This window comes from Anomaloglossus baeobatrachus, chromosome 10 (assembly GCF_048569485.1).
Source record: "Anomaloglossus baeobatrachus isolate aAnoBae1 chromosome 10, aAnoBae1.hap1, whole genome shotgun sequence".
NCBI classification, from domain to species: Eukaryota; Metazoa; Chordata; class Amphibia; order Anura; family Aromobatidae; genus Anomaloglossus; species Anomaloglossus baeobatrachus.
In genome coordinates this window covers 175,816,409-175,831,330 of record NC_134362.1, presented here as the reverse complement: position 1 = coordinate 175,831,330, position 14,922 = coordinate 175,816,409, and the positions used below count along the sequence as shown (strand labels likewise).

At 44.7% G+C, this 14,922-nt stretch overlaps 1 protein-coding gene across 2 annotated transcripts in view; it reads right to left on the bottom strand.

Moving 5' to 3' along the window:
• Positions 1 to 12,473: 12,473 nt before the first annotated feature.
• The window catches only part of LOC142255366 (uncharacterized), a 94,573-nt gene continuing 92,124 nt past the window's right edge, over positions 12,474 to 14,922 (bottom strand). For both annotated transcript variants that reach the window (XM_075326937.1, XM_075326936.1), the window contains one exon: positions 12,474 to 12,858. In XM_075326937.1, coding sequence (XP_075183052.1) covers positions 12,680 to 12,858 — 179 coding nt within the window. In that variant the 3' untranslated portion in view covers positions 12,474 to 12,679. The remainder of the gene's footprint in view (positions 12,859 to 14,922) is intronic.

Here is a 14,922-nt window from a genome sequence, read left to right as displayed (position 1 = left end):
CTCCTCCCAGCAAGCAAGAAATCAGAAGGAAGGGGAGTGGTGTGCTCCTGATGATGTTGGACCAAACTGTCAGTCATCAGGGGCATGGCTCCTCCCAACAAACAAGATGTCAGAAGGAAGGGGAGTGGTGTGCTCCTGATGAGGCTGGACAGAGCTGTCAGTCATCAAGGGCATGGCTCCTCCCAGCAAGCAATAAGTCATAAGGAGGGGAGCATTGTGCTCCTGATGATGTTGGGCCGAACGGTCACTCATCAGGAGCATGGCTCCTCCTAGCAAGTAAGAAGTCAGAAGGAAGGGGAGCGGTGTGCTCCTGATGATGCTGGACCGAACTGTGAGTCATCAGGGGCATGGCTCCTCCCAGCAAGCAAGAAGTCAGAAGGAAGGGGAGCAGCGTGGTCCTGATGATGCTGGACCAAACTGTCAGTCATCAGGGGCATGGCTCCTCCCAACAAGCAAGAAGTCAGAAGGAAGGGTAGCAGCGTGCTCCTGATGATGCTGGACCAAACTGTCAGTCATCAGGGGCATGGCTCCTCCCAGCAAGCAAGAAGCCAGAAGGAAGGGGAGCAGCGTGCTCCTGATGATTGAACATGAGAAAAAGCCTTTAAAAGGAATTTTTCAGTCTTACCAAATTATCACTTATCCACTGGATAGATGATGCACCTCATACAACACCCAAAGCGTTCCTATAAATTATTCCAATGCTCAAGAGTTACAACACAAAACTTTCTATGGTTAACAAGAGGCTCAGGGAAGGCATCACATTGGGTTGGGGTGTCACTTAAAAGGGATTGTCAAGAATTAAACAAAAAATGTCAACTTCATAAAACAGCACTACACCTGTCCAAGGGTTGCGTATGGTAATGCAGCTCAATCCGAATCACTTTACTGAAATTTGACTGTAATACCAGCCATCACCTATAGGAAAGTGTGGCGCTATTTCTTGAAGGAAGTAGACATGTTTCTCTAATCTTGCATAACCCTTTTAACATTGATCCTTCTTGTGCATCCGCAGTTTTGGAGAATTTTATTTAATAAGTACAGCGTGTACCCTACAGAAATGTATGGGTTATATTAATTATATTATGTCACAGTTTATAACATGTATGCAAGACGTCTCAGAGAGCGGCGGCGTCCTCACACGTGCTCTTGTTGTGATCTTATTTATAAAATATATTTTGCAAGGCTGTACATTTGGGCTTTTTGTCGTTTGTTCCAGATGTTGCTGCTTTATTATTTTTGGCATTTATGGAGCCACGGTTTATTTGTTCTCTCTCGCAGGACTAGTTTAGTGCAGCCTGTAGAACAGATCTGCCGGTCAGTGCTGCAGCTAAATCCTAAAATCCTCCACGACGTTCACATTACAGATCCTGACACTTCACTCTATGGTTCCTCTGGTGCTTCTGAGTTACACAGGTGGGCTCAGGCATCGACCAGATGTGGGCTCATTCATGATCAGGCTAGCAAGAGTTAACATCTGCTATCCTCCTGGTTACTTCTGGGACCACATATTATTGGAAACCTAGCACATTGGCTCCCTTCCTAATTAAGATGGTTGAACCTGTCTACCAATACCGACTACAGTTTATTGCTGTGTTGGTCTGTGTGCTGTTGTGTCCCAGTCCTTTTGGTGATTGAATTGCTTTGTGCTTGGAGTTGTTGTGGAGTTCTCCCGTTGTCTTTTTGTTTCCTCCCTGCTCTTATTTTCCTCCTAAGCTCTTATTGTCTTATACCCTTGATTGTAGTGCTTTGTGCTTGGATTTGTTGTGGCGTTCTCCCGTTGACTGGTTGTTTCCCCACTGTTCTTAATTTTCTCCTAAGCTCTTATTGTCTTATACCTTTGATTGTATTGCTTTGTGCTTGTAGTTGCTGTGGAGTTCTCCCATTGACTGGTTGTTTCCCCTGTGCTCTTATTTTCCTCCTAAGTTCTTATTGTCTAATACCTTTGATTGTAGTGCTTTGTGCTTGGATTTGTTGTGGAGTTCTCAAGTTATCTTTTTGTTTCCTTCCTGCTCTTATTTTCCTCCTAATCTTATTGTCTTATTCCTCTGTGTGAGCATGCCAAGAGATAGAGTTTTGGTTTCCCCTGTTTGTCTATTTCTGTTGGTTTAATCACTCCTATCGCTGTCCTCCCCTGGGGTTAGGGTGATGGGGGTTTAAGATCAGGGCTGGTCAGGAGCAGGACCAGAATGTCGGCTCAGACATCCTCACATTCAGTGGTAACTCTGAGATCAGGGATAGCTAGGCTCTCCTAGCCTGAGGGCCACTCTGGGAGCCCCGGTCCTCTGCTCTCTGCGATCAGGGCTCGTCAGAAGCAGGGCCAGGGTGGCGGCTCAGGTATCCTGACCTTCAGAGGTAACTCTTAGGCCATGTGTCCACGCTGCGGAAAATGCGCGGATTTTACCGCGGATTTCTCGCGAAAAAGCCGCGGATTTTCCGAAAATCTGCAGCAGCGGCACTTCCAAGCCATTTCAATGGCATTTTGGAAATGCTGTGTCCATGCTGCGGATTTTTCCGCGGCGGATTTGCCGCGGATTTTGATCCGGAAAAATCTGCAGCATGTCAATTATTGTTGCGGATTTTGATCCGGATTTTGGCTTCAGAATTGGGAAAAGAAAAAAAAAAATCCGCATCAAAATCCGCGGTAAATCCGCAGCAAAAAAAGGTGCAGATTTGCTGCGAAAGTCGCGGATTTTCATGCAGAAAAATCCGCAGCAACATTCTACCGTGGACACATAGCCTAAAGGGTACTTTACACACAACGATATCGCTAACGATATATCGCCAGGGTCACGGTGTTTGTGACGCACATCCGGCGCCGTTAGCAATATTGTTGTGTGTGACTAAAAGGAGCGACGATCAATGATCGCAAAAACGTCAAAAATCGTTGATCGTTGATACGTCGCTCCATATCATATCATCCTTGGTGGTGCATGCCGCTGGTTGTTCATCGTTCCTGCGGCATCACACATCGCTGTGTGTGACACCGCAGGAACAACGAACATCTCCTTACCTGCGTCCACCGGAAATGAGGAAGGAAGGAGGTGGGCGGCATGTTCCGGCCGCTCATCTCCGCCCCTCCGCTTCTATTGGGTGGCCGCTTAGCGACGCCGCTATGACGCCAAACGAACCTCCCCATTAAAAGGAGTTATTGTTCGGGGTCTCCAGCGACGTCACAGAGAAGGTATGTGCGTGTGACGCTACGTACCGATATTGTACGCTACGGCAGCGATCACCCCATGACGAAACAGCGACGTAGGCGGGTGCAATCGCGCACGCTATCGCCAGCGATGTCGCAGCGTGTAAAGCACCCTTTAGATCAGTGATAGCTAGGCTCCTCTAACCTGAGGGCCAGTCTAGAAGCCCCTGTCATCAGTTTTCTCCGTAAGCACCGTGACAACCTATAAGCCGAATAGATTATTTTATTTAACCAAAAATAAGCCCTGGCAGGATTTTTTGGTCTTTGTGGAGTATGCCTAAAATATACGCCCTACCCCAAAAATAAACCCTATTTACGATTCATAATACTAACAGTATCCTGAAATAGGGTTGACCAGCCCTTTCAGGATATATGACTTTTATTGCTGTACACTGCCCCATTGTGTTGCTGTAACCCCCGGAAAATATATAGTCATGCGCTGGCTAGTTAACCGTACGTTAATGCAAAATGAATATTCACTCCTCCTGTCCAGCCCTCTGTGAGGGCACAGTCAGACGGCCGTAATACTCTCCCAAGGATCACATCGCAATCTTTGGACTGCCCAACGGGTCAGGTCAAGAGAGCAGAGGGCCAGTCCGAGGATTGTGATGTGATCCTCGGGTGAGTAATATGGCTGTCTGACTGCACCCAATCACTGACACTGACAGAGAGGGGTGAATATTCATTTTACATTAACATATGTTCAACTAGCCGCCGGGAGATTTAATTCTCTGGTGCTTACAGTGCCCCGTTGTATTGCTGTCAGCCCCGGATAATTTATAGTCACGCGCTGACTAGTTAAACATACGTTAATGCAAAATGAATATTCACCCCTTCCAGCCCTCTGTGCCGGCGTTGGTGATTGGGAACAGTCAGGCTGCCATTTTACTTGCCCGAGGATCGCATTGCAGGTCAGGTCAAGAGAGCCAGTCCGAGGATTGTGATGCGATCCTTGGGCGAGTAATATGGCAGCCTGACTGTACCCAATAACTGATGCCAGTGCATAGTGGTGGGCACGATTATAGGCGGGGGGTAATGGGTGAATATTCATTTTGCATTAACATACGTGTAACTAATTGGGGCTTACTGTAACACAATGGAGCAACGTACTGCAATGAAAAAAAAATGTAAGACATCCCCTGTTGATAAGCCCTAGTGACGGGCCCATGGGGTCTGGGGGGGTTACTCGTCACCGGGTCGGTGTGGGATGTCACAGCGGCCAGGCCCAGTTCCATGACCCCAGTGGTGTCAATAAAGATGGATGAAGGGGATATTTACAGGGGAGAATGTGACGCCCTGGCAAAAGCAGGTAGTCACAGATGACTGTACCCCCACCAAGGGTACAGGAATCGCCTCCTCCTTGGGAATTAACACCACACATCCCACACATAGGAACACAAGCCACAAATCCTAGTCACGCCCCCCATGTCAGCCAGGACACACCAGTGGGCGGGACCAGGTGGATGGGAACGCCCACCTAGGGGTCTAGAGGTGACACATGGAGGGAACCAGTAGGTTTTTAGCTGGAGTTGAGTTCAGTCAGTCTTGAGTGGAGTGGAGTGGAGTGAGCAGTCGGTGACAGGAGCTGAAGTGCAGTGTGGTCAGGGTTAGAGCCCTTGGACCATGGGAGGACCGACTAGGTGGCAGACGGCATTGTAGGGCCACAGGCGACGGAGAGCCGGTCGCGGGAGACCTGAAGTGGACTGGGGCAGGGTTTTAGCCTGCCGGTACCGACAACGGGAATTCGGTCCGGAGGCCGTGCACAGGCGGGGTAACTGGACCCTAGGACGTGCCAAGCCTCAAGCCCCTTGTTAAATTGACCAGCCGCACAAGGTACCAGACCTTGTTTCCGAGGAGAGAAGCCCAGATAGAGCAGACCGGCAGCCCAACGCAAGGGATAGGGTGTCCGCCAAGAACCCATTGAGATCCCACGGGTCAGCGTCTGTGGTCAATGGCTCCCTCTGCGTACAAAGCTGCAGGAGAGCGGATTTCTCCCGTTCCAAGCGGGTTTAATCTACAAACAGCAAAACACAAGTGCAGGAGGAAGGGACCCTACCTTACCAACCAGTGTGTGGGACCAGCACACTCCTCCAGAGGCAACCGGCATCCGGCCTTGGTTTACAATATGGACTCTGTGTGAATTCTTCCTAAGTGTGAGTACACCAGTGTCATCTGGTCCAACCTGCCGATGGTGCCCCAGCACTGCTCTCTACTTACACCTGGGCCCCGGTACTACACCTCCCCTACCCGTGGAGGGGATACCACCTTGCTGCACCACACCATTGGTCCCGGACGCTGGCCCCGAGAGGCAGCGGCGGTGCCACCATCCCATCACCGCAACCCATGGGTGGCGTCACAGACAATCTCCTCTATAAATACCCCCCTCTTTCACTGTGTGCGTGGACAGGCGGTTGCACGAGCCCCGGGTCCGGTCACCACTCGAGCCCCAGACACGATCCCGGATCAGAGCGCCACTCGAGCAGCCCCGGTAGCCACAGTGGAGGCGGCACCAATCCGCGACAAGAAGAGTTTGAATTCATGATGCCACCTGTGCTTTGCGGCCAATATAGGAGTCGCTTCTGCGGGAGGTATCCTCTGGAGCAGATGGTAGCACAGCTAGGATGGTGCAGCTCTCCACAGGTAGAGGTCAGGCCCCAGGCATGTTGGGAGTGGTAGCCTATGATGGCGGCGGGGCGTTAGGGCAACGATGTCGGCAGTGATGGGATGACACATGGCTTGCAGTCAAAGTTCTTTACTCACTGAGATGTTACTACCTTTGGAGTGAGGAGATCCACGATCATGGGCTCCAGCCTATCCCGGATAGTTTGGAGGTCAAGGCCAGTGTTCCTTCTGTGTGTCCTTTCTATTGGTAATCCCTCCACCCCAGCACCTGGTCAGTGGAATGGGTCACGGCCGCTTGCTGTGCTCCCCGTGAGCCCTGGGATCCCCCTTCTTCCTAAGAACCCGGGTCACGGGTCCCTTGTTCTTTCGTGTCTCTCTCACTTTTCTGCTGTTGCCTGTCCCAAGGTCCAGGCGCTAACTCCTGATGTGTATTGTTGCTCATCACTTCCCCTGAAGGTGCCCTGCCTCCCGGGTTGCCGAACGAGTGGGCAGGAGGTCCCTTACCTACTGATGGCCACCCCCAGTCCCTGTGGGAGGGCAGCTGTGTGTTGTATAACTTGTGGTGTGCACCGGTGAATGACCCTCGTCTTACCCGGGATGAATACTACACCTCAGCTGAGGCGCAGTACCCTGTGGCTCCTGAAGCTTCAGGAGCACCCCACCAGTGTTTTTTTCCTAAACTAAAAGTAATGGCTTTTTTTCAGGGGAAGACAGTAAATATATGATGTCTGCTGGGACCCTGATAAATCTTGAGAACAGGGGTCTCACTATATATAGGAATGGTGGGTGCATGTGTTTTTACTACCGCTCCATTCACAAACAGATTTTTGGGATCCCAGCAGCTGGACCACCGGCAATAATATATGTATCATCTATTCTATAGACAGTAGATCATCTTTTGAATGGGACACGACCATTTAAAGAGGTGCTGCAGCAGCTGGGATGTTTTTCATAGTAAGTGTTGCTCTAGTTTCTGCATATCTCATGAATTACCCTGTAGTTGCTCTGGAAAGAGATTCCTCAAAATGTCTGGACCCAACTTTTTATTATACTCTTAAAGCATTGCTAGCCATTGAGGTTCTTCAAAAAGGATCATTTACATTTATAGAAGAAAAGATGATGTTAATTAAAAATCCATGAAAGTAAATTCATGCCGAGAAGAGGAAATACAGATTGCAATAATTACAGCGGCGCGGAAGGCGAACCTTCCCATCATGGGCCGGAGACATACACATTTCTTATAATGAGCGCTTTCATAAAAAGGGACAGATTGCCTTTGAAAATTTCTACATGACTCAACTCTTCCACCTAGTGGTCACTATGAAACATTACATACAGATGAAACCCAATTCAGACCGTCCCTGCATAATATTAGTAAATCCCCCCCCAAAAAAAATGCAAAAATTCCAGCAAAAAAAAACCAAAAAAACAAAAACACCAAAATAAATAAATCTTTATAAAATCATGATTAAAAATACTTGTATACAAGGGCTGTGGTCATTTTCAGACCCAACGCGTTTCAGGTGTCGTTTATGACCATTGCACATGGGTAGAGGTTATTTTTTCTTACTTTATTATACCTGTTCCAGGTTTTAGGATTATACCTGTAGATTGGGGAGCTATATCCCTCTTTTTTTCTCTACTCTCGGAATAATGTTCCTCCATCATAAAACACTTAAAATTAATACTGTCATATAATGCAGATAATACCGCATGTGTGTCAAATAAACCAATGGTGCAGCATGCTGCTAAATACCTTATGTGATAAGCAGGATATGAAGGCACAGTGAAGGAAATCATTATTTCCTTCACTGTATATCATCTGAAAATGTGATTTAATGGAAACATCAAATATATAGTGAGTGCACCTTCACAAATAATATCGCAACACAGTGCTTAAATTATGCTTTCATATATTGGTAGAATATAACCACTATACATTGTCTGGATGTTACTAATTCTTACAATAGTGTGACTGGATAGTGCTGCCATACAGTGACTACTTACCACCATACAGTGACCGGATAGTGCCAAGTAGTCACTGTATGGCAGCACTATCTGGTCACTGTATGGTGGTATGTATTCACTGTATGGTGGTATGTAGTCACTGTATGGCAAACTATCCACTCACTGTATGGTATTTTCACTGTATGGCAGCAGTATCTGGTCACTGTATGGTGGTAAGGAGTCACTGTATGGTAGCAGTATCCGGTTACTGTATGGTGGTAAGTAGTCACTGTATGGCAGCACTATCCGGTCACTGTATGGTGGTAAGTAGTCACTGTATGGCAGCACTATCTGGTCACTGTACGGTGGTGCCATACAGTGACTTATCAGTACCATACAGTAACCAGATGGTCCTGCCATACAGGGATTACATACCAACATACAATGACCGGATAGTACTGCCATATAGTGACTTCTCATTACCATACAGTGACCGGATAGTGCTGCCATACAGTGACTACATACCACCATACAATGACCGGATAGTGCTGCCATACAGTGATTACATATCACCATACAGTGACCGTATAGTGCTGCCATACAATGACCGGATAGTGCTGCCATATAGTGACTTCTCATTACCATACAGTGACCGTATAGTCCTGCCATACAGTGACCGGATAGTGCTGCCATATAGTGATTACATATCACCATACAGTGACCGTATAGTGCTGCCATACAATGACCGGATAGTGCTGCCATATAGTGATTACATATCACCATACAGTGACCGTATAGTGCTGCCATACAATGACCGGATAGTGCTGCCATATAGTGACTTCTCATTACCATACAGTGACCGTATAGTCCTGCCATACAATGACCGGATAGTGCTGCCATATAGTGATTACATATCACCATACAGTGACCGTATAGTGCTACCATACAATGACCGGATAGTGCTGCCATATAGTGACTTCTCATTACCATACAGTGACCGTATAGTGCTGCCATACACTGACTATATACCACCATACTGTGTTGAAATCACTGTTTAGTATTATTTGAGCTGTATCTTAGCAGTTTGATCACTGCATACTGGTAATATTCAGCCACTGTATAGCAGCATCAGTAAGTGACTGTATGGTAGTACTACTGCCAAAGCTACTGAATAATACCAAACACTGACTTCCTATTATTAAGTCACTATGGCAGCACTATTACCACACAGTGGCTTAATAAAGCTGCCATACACTGGCTTCAAAATACCTTCATATAGTAATAAAGTAGTACTTCCATACAGGGACTTAATATTGAGTACTGTATAGTAGTACTATTTGATCACTGTATGGTGGTAATAGTGCTGCCATACAGTAACTGAACATTAAGTCACTGTATGGCAATAGTGCTGCCCTAGTAACTGAATACTACCAGTGACTTATTATTCACTCCCTATGGCAGCACTATTAAGTGCTTTTGATATTTTGCAACAGTTGTTCACTTTTCCTCCTTTTCCTTTTTTAGCAAGATATAGTAGTATTATTGAATCACTGTGGCAGTGCTATATTGTGCTGCCATACAGTGACCGAAAAGTGCCATCATACTTTGATTATATAACAGCACTATAAAAATAGCTCTTAAAAAAATAAAAAATAAAATAAATAAATTGATTCTCTTAATAAAACTATCTCAGGGCACAGGCCACGTTGCCACCACTTTTCCACAGTGGGTATGTCTGACCCGCTTCCATTTACTCCCCTTCTATATATGCAGAATCAGAACCTGGTACCTGCCCATCCACAGAATGCAGGTACAATTCAGAAAGGTGGGGGATAGTGGCTAAAGACCTGGCGTCTCGGGATAGAGACCGACCCCTTTTTGCTGCCCCCTACCTGCTGGGAAATGCCCTATATCCTGTATAAACAGAGCAGGTGGTCTCTGGACTATTGAATATGACTCTTTTTAGAGTTGTCGACTCAACGCTGATGCCGACAATATAAATAAAAGGTTAAAATAAACAAGGCATGAAAATAGTCATTTCAGGGATGCAATGATATAGATCTCGGCCAAAACGCTCCAGTTGTTGACGTTTTTCCAGAAAGCAGGTTCCATCTGTCCTAAGGCGACACACAGTCACCGTGCATGGCTTTAGTCCAGTGGCCACAGATTACGGACCTCACCGATAGATCAGGGTCCTCCAAATAGATTTGCTCATCTTTTGGTACTCATAAATTAAAATTAAAAGGGGTTGTCCACTACTTTGACATTGATGACCTATCCTAAGGGGTACTTTGCACACTACGACATCGCAGGTGCGATGTCGGTGGGGTCAAATCGAAAGCGACGCACATCCGGCGTCGCTGTCGACATCGGAGTATGTGAATCATTTTTACTACGAATAACGAGTGCAAAAGCGTCAAAATCGTATGATCGGTGTAGCGTCGGTCATTTCCATAATTTCGGAAGGACCGATGTTACGATGTAGTTGCTCGTTCCTGCGGCAGCACACATCGCTGTGTATGAAGCCGCAGGAGCGAAGAACATCACCTTACCTGCGTCCCGGCTGCAATGAGGAAGGGAGAAGGTGGGCGGGATGTTTACGTCCAGAGCATCTCCGCCCCCCTGCTTCTATTGGCCGCCTGCCGTGTGACGTTGCTGTGACGCCGCACGACCCGCCCCCTTAGGAAGGAGGCGGTTTGCCGGCCAGAGTGACGTCACAGGGCAGGTAAGTGCATGTGAAGCTGCCGTAGCGATAATTTTCGCTACGGCAACTATCACAAGATATCGCAGCTGCGACGGGGGCGAGGACTATCGCGCTTGGCATCACTACCATCGGCTTGCGATGTCGTAGTGTGCAAAGTACCCCGAAAGTGGGCTTTACACGTTGCAACATCGCTAGCCAATCCTAGCGATGCTGAGCGCGATAGCACCAGCCCCCGTCATATGGCCGATATGTGGTGATCGCTGCCATAGCGAACATTATCGCAACGGCAGCGTCACACGCACTTACCTTCCCTGCGACGTCGCTGTGACCGGCGATCCGCCTCCTTTCTAAGGGGGCGGTTCGTTCAACATCACAGCAGCATCACTGAACCACTGCCCAATAGAAGCGGAGGGGCGGAGATAAGCGACCGGAACATGCCCTTCCTCCTTTTCCGGTGGATGCAGGTAAGGAGATGTTTGTCGCTCCTGCGGTGTCACACACAGCGATGTGTGCTACCGCAGGAACGACAAACAAAATCGTACCTGTCGCTGCAGCGATATTATGGAAATGAGCGACGTGACAACGAGCAATGATTTTTGACGTTTTTGTGCTCATTGATAGTCGCTCATTTGTGTTACACGCTGCGATGTCGGCAACGGCGCCGGATGTGCGTCACTAACGACGTGACCCCGACGATATCTCGTTGCTGATGTCGCAACGTGTAAAGTCCGCTTAAGGGTAACACATCAATGTCTGATCAGCACATCCCAACTCCGCCGACCAGCTGATCTGTGCCAGCGGCTGCCGGAAATACTCAGTTCCGGAGCTTCTCTGTCTTCTGATAGGGGCCGGTTACTGCACATCAGCCTCCTATTGATTAAAATGGGAGGCGGATGTGGGGTACCCAGCCGCAACTGCTATCGGAAGACGGAGCAGCTCCAGAACTGAACATTTCTGGCCACCTGCTGCCACCGCCAGTACCGGGAGCAGCTGATCGGCATGGGTCCAGCGTGTCAGACCCCGGCCGATCACACATTGATGATCATCAATGTAAAAATAGTTGACAACCCCTTTAAGCTTTCGAAAACCAAAATGAAAATCTTGCTTGCTGCCAAAATAAACATATTTCGAGGAATTTTGCCAAGAAGTAAAGAAGCACTCAGCGTTCAGTTTTGCCGGGTGTTTTTGCCGTTTGGCCAAAATTTGTTTCGGTTGACACAATGGCATGTTCTAGTTTTATTTGTCCAGTAGGGGGTATGGCTAACTTCCTATCCAGAGGGTACCAGTCTAATAATTTGTTTACCCAGATGGACCAGTAGCTCTAAATGATTGCAGATGGGCAAATATTGCCAATTTGTGGTCATAAATAGCCAGTTGACTCAGGAAAATCATGTTGAACCTGCAATAGATGGCTCGGTGCACATGGGCTGCCATAGTTTATGACTCCCTCTGCCTCAGTCTTAGGCCTTCTTCACACATCCGTGATTCCGGTATGCATGACGTTCATTTTCATACATACCGAAGACACTGACACATGAAGACCCATTTAAATCAATGGGTCTGTGTAAACATCTACGTTTTCTCACGGACGTGTGTCTGTGAGCCACACACGTGTCTCCATATGTTCTGCACAGAGACAAGTCCATTTTTCTCCGGCAGCACTGATGTCACACGGACTGCACACTGATGTGCTCCATGCGACACATACCGGAGAAGACATGGGTCTTTGAAATAAAATTATTTCCTATATTCACCTGTCTCCAGCGCTGCTGTCTTCGGTGCTGCTGTCACTTGCTTTCGGGCCCGCTCATTATGCTCATGAATATTCACTGCACTACGGACCCGGAAGCAGCAGCAGCACCAAACTCTTCTTTCTATTAAAGTAAAAATGAATCACAAAACAAAAAAAAGAAATAAAAAAAAAGTTTATTTAGGTTATAAATTAAAAAAAATAAAAAAAAAAAATAAAAATGAGTGAATGACAAAACAAACAGACAAAGCAGGTAAATATAAATACACCTCCAGCCCTTTATTAGTGCCACCATCTCTATTATACTATACATAGTGCAGATCATTATTGTGTGAGAATTATTTGGTTAAATCAAATCTTCTTCAAAAGGAATGAAAAATTAAGTAATTCACATTCAAGAACGGATGCCCGGATGGGGATTTGACCTCTTTCAGTCTCTTCGTAGGTTTTGGGCAATAGTTTATTCGAATACTGAAGTCTGAAGACCATGAAGCTTGAACTCTTCCACCACTTGCTTGGAATGCTTGATTTTAGCCGCCAAGGCTTCAAAGACGTCACTCTGGTCTACGGCTATGGCTATCTTATAAATGAACTGTTCCGATGATTCCAGACCACGGAGGCCGAGGTTAACACCGCAACCTGGAATGACAGAAGACAGGTTGGAAGAACACAACAAAAAAATAAATTGCTCTACCAAGAGACAGGGTTTCCATTTATGGTGGGATTGGCCAGAGAATCTTCATCTTGACCTTGGATAATATGGATCCTTAACCCTTGTCTGGTACCATGAAAAAAAAAACAAAAAAACGCAATCTGCATGGGGTCATATTGATCTCATGGTACCAGACAAGGCTCTGCTTACTTCTGTAGTCTTGGGTGAGCAAGACAGGTGATGTGAAGACCTGTGCATGGTCAGCCGGTATTGTGCAGCAGGCCCAGTCAACTTGCCGGTTGCATAGAGATCAGTAGATGTGACATCACCTGCCCCAGTCACCTGGTGAGCAGAGCAGGACTAACCCTTTAAATGGTTTGTACCAAGTATGAAAGTTATCCCCTCCCCAGCCATAGGATTGGGGATTCCATTTTGATTGCTGAATAAGTCCAAGAACAGAGCTCCACAAAGACTTGTTTGAATAGTGCGTAGGTTGAGAATATGGGGATCGTGTGGTGTCAGTGGTCAGATCTCCACAGAACAGTAAGTTACCCCCCTATCCTTTGAATGTAAGTGGATATCAAATGCGCTGCCAATGATATACAAGAGCTCAGAAGACTTGAGGAAGAACATGTGGTTGACTGAGGTCTACACTTTTTTTTTTAAATAAAAATATAATATAATATATCTTGAATATATTTGCGTATTGTTTGTGCATGTGAATGTATATACTGTATATTTTATAATAAAAAATAAAACACAAACATGGGTATTACACATATTTGGAATATACTTTTTTTATAACAAAACCGCATATATTTTTATTTTAAAAAAGTGTATTACAAGTGTGTGTGATATATATATATATAGATATATATATATATATATATATCTCTCTATCTATCTATCTATCTATATCTCTCTCTCTCTCTCTCTATCTATATATATATATATATATATATATATATATATATATATATATACACATACACACACACACACACACACACGTTCATAAAAATATATATTTTTATAAAAAAAAAGTGTATTAAGTGAAATAACTAAATTAATAAATTATTTTTTCCACTTAATACACAATTTTTTTGTAAAAATATATATTTTTATAAATGTGCGTGTATCTATATCTATACAATAATTTGTAGCACACGGTTTTCTAAATGTATACCTATTTATAAACTCATGATTATATGATTACAGTTATAATATTTGAAAATAATATATTATATATCTATACACACAAATACATATTAAATATATATTAAATATAAATATATATATATATTAAATATAAATATATATATATTAAATATACATATATTAAATATAATAAATATACATATATTAAATATACATATATTAAATATAATAAATATATACATATATTAAATATAATAAATATATACATATATTAAATATAATAAATATATACATATATTAAATATAATAAATATATACATATATTAAATATAATAAATATATACATATATAAAATATAATATATATACATATACATATATATACACACATATACATACATATATATATATATATATATATATATTATATATACATATACACAGTTAGGTCCAGAAATATTTGGACAGTGACCCAAGTTGTTATTTTAGCTGCTTACAAAAACATGTTTAGAAATACAATTATATATATATAATATGGGCTGAAAGTGCACACTCCCAGCTGCAATATGAGAGTTTTCACATCCAAATCGGAGAAATAGTTTAGGAATCATAGCTCTGTAATGCATAGCCTCCTCTTTTTCAAGGGACCAAAAGTAATTGGACAAGGGACTCTAAGGGCTGCAAGTAACTCTGAAGGAGTCTCCCTCGTTAACCTGTAATCAATGAAGTAGTTAAAAGGTCTGGGGTTGATTACAGGTGTGTGGTTTTGCATTTGGAAGCTGTTGCTGTGACCAGACAACATGCGGTCTAAGGAACTCTCAATTGAGGTGAAGCAGAACATCCTGAGGCTGAAAAAAAAAGAAAAAATCCATCAGAGAGATAGCAGACATGCTT